The sequence below is a fragment of the Triticum dicoccoides genome, chromosome 7B (assembly GCF_002162155.2).
Source record: "Triticum dicoccoides isolate Atlit2015 ecotype Zavitan chromosome 7B, WEW_v2.0, whole genome shotgun sequence".
In the NCBI taxonomy this organism is placed as follows: Eukaryota; Viridiplantae; Streptophyta; class Magnoliopsida; order Poales; family Poaceae; genus Triticum; species Triticum dicoccoides.
The window spans coordinates 476,286,272-476,288,580 of NC_041393.1; the positions used below are offsets into that span (position 1 = coordinate 476,286,272).

Genomic DNA, 2,309 nt, shown 5'->3' on the forward strand with positions numbered 1-2,309 from the left:
TCCATCAGCATTTTTCGTTAAAAAAATAATTTCGGCCGAGCCAAGGAGCTATTTAAAACTTTGCACAACACAATATACGTGCGCGTGCAGCTCCACAAAAGTGTGCCAAACCCTAACCGCCGATCATCTTTACAGACTGCGGCGACGGCCTTCTGCTCGGCGGCCGCAACCACCGGCTGAAGCTGGCGCCGCCACCATCGTGAACCCCTTATCCCGCCCTCATCCGACATTTTGTGCCGCCCACGCCGAGAAACCATAGTCGGCGCCCCCGGACTGCCCCGATTTTCTCGGCCCTTCCTCGTCTGCCGCCGCCACCACCGTAGGGCCTTCATCCTCCTTCTCGCCGGCTAAGGTAAGGCCAATGCCCAGATCCCTACCATACCCTTGTTGACCGAGTTCAGCAGTTCAGTTCTTGCCAAAGATATGAACGAGTCATGTTCTGGGGTGTTGGAGAAATGGAGAGCACTCTAGTTACTTCTTTGGAGTACTAGTAATATGGGGTGTTGCTCTAAGATCGGCACCTCGTCACTTGTATCCATTACATCTCCAGATAGATTATGGCTGCAGCTTCCCTTTTCAGGAGCTTGATGCTGCTGCTGAAACTGTTTCCAAATGACTACTAGGAACTACAACGGGGGTTTTAAGCATGTCATGATGCTTCTCTTATTCTTGGTTGGTAAAATGATTTATTGTTAGTCATATATAGTATATTCAACATAATTTTTTTCATGTTATATATATTTTCCCTCTGGGATCAGAATGTGTTCCACAAATAAGGACTGTAGCATGCATGTCCATTTTATTTAATTTATGTGCCTCATGTGCTATTTTGTGGCCTGAGCCCTGAGGGGTGGGGAGCAATCAGTTACTGGCCCGCCATGTGTTTTAATTTGCTTGTCCCCCCATTTATAGACATTTTCTTATGGCGGATGAAACTCTTCTGAAGCTGCTCTTTGAGACACCTTCTGGTTTCGCAATCTTCGGCATTGATGGGGGTTTTCTCTTCGAAGAAAAACCGCTTGAGGTAATTCCATGATAGATTGTTAGACTGATACTGAATTCACTACTTTGTTTCCTTTTCTTGTCCTCAGTCTAAATATTACAACATCTTCCCGATTTTGTTTTTGCAGATCATCTGGACTAAATTTGCCAACAAAACCACGGTAGACCTGGTAGTATTGATCACTTAATTTCCTCATTCTTTTTCTTTCTCTTCTTTGGTTCACAACTCTTGTCCTTTCATTGAGCATTATCAGCGATTGATTGGCTTGCTTGTCACCCATGTTTCTTATGAATCCTTGTTCTTGCTCAGTTCATTGCCAGTGTTTATGTCTGTAGCATCTTTTACGTAGCAACCAAATGAAATCTGTGTTGAAGACTTGAAGTCATGAATGAGTGTCTCGGTTGCTTTGTGGCTAGTAGCCTCTGCTGATAGCTTCAGTACCATGAATTGCTACCCACATTGCCTTAGTTTTCGTGGCAGCCACCATCTTTTATACATGATGCCTAGTTTCTCATTTAACCACATGCCCTATGCCGCATCCTAGCTGGTAAAAAGTGTGTGTATTGATTTCCCATTGTTTTTACAAATTGTGACTCATCTGCCCAAGTTATCGCTAGCCAAATTTAGGGCCGTTGAATACCCTGAAAGATATTGATATTTAATTCTTACTCAATCCAGCCATCTTTTGAAGTAATCCCACACTAACGGTCACCTCAGTTGCTGTGTATGAGCTTGTCGCTCCTAAATTGATTTCAAGAAAAGGGCAAAGTTGCATGATGCTCGAAAATTTTGGCTATTAGGCCTTACGGTAGAGCTTTGCATGGAATGGTTGTTTCTTGTATGATTGTCTGATTTTGTAGGCTGTACAATCGCTGAAACATGTAGTGACCGATGAAAGAGCCTGTTTTCATCTCTTATGACTAGCGTGCAATCGAGCTCTCGAATTCAGCACAGAAATGCAAGATTTACAGCCTGATGCATAGACCCCTGGAACCTGACTGAACATTAGTGTTTTGCAATCCCTATTGCGGCGCGTGTGGCAACCTGTTGTTGCGGTACCGGATGGTTCTTTGACGCTGACCCTCGGGCGTGCTCAACTGACTTTTTCTCTCCTTCCAAGTGATGAAAAGTTGCAACGCCAGATTTTCGTCAAAAAAAAAAACTAGCGTGTGCATAACAAGATTTATAGTCAGTGTTTTGTTGGTACTTACTCCTTTGATTTGCTTGAGCTATTTTATTACTCATGCAGAACGCGTTAGACTATCCATGTGGCTGAGTCCTCAAACCCCAGGCATGATGACGAGGC

The 2,309-nt window shown here is 44.0% G+C and overlaps 1 protein-coding gene across 1 annotated transcript in view; it reads left to right on the forward strand.

Annotated features, from left to right (window-relative positions):
* Window positions 1–151: 151 nt before the first annotated feature.
* The window catches only part of LOC119341367, a 4,380-nt gene continuing 2,222 nt past the window's right edge, over window positions 152–2,309 (forward strand). Inside the window, exons 1-3 of the mRNA XM_037613243.1 lie at window positions 152–352; window positions 913–1,024; window positions 1,131–1,172. Of these exons, the coding sequence (XP_037469140.1) occupies window positions 923–1,024; window positions 1,131–1,172 (144 nt within the window). The 5' untranslated portion in view covers window positions 152–352; window positions 913–922. The remainder of the gene's footprint in view (window positions 353–912; window positions 1,025–1,130; window positions 1,173–2,309) is intronic.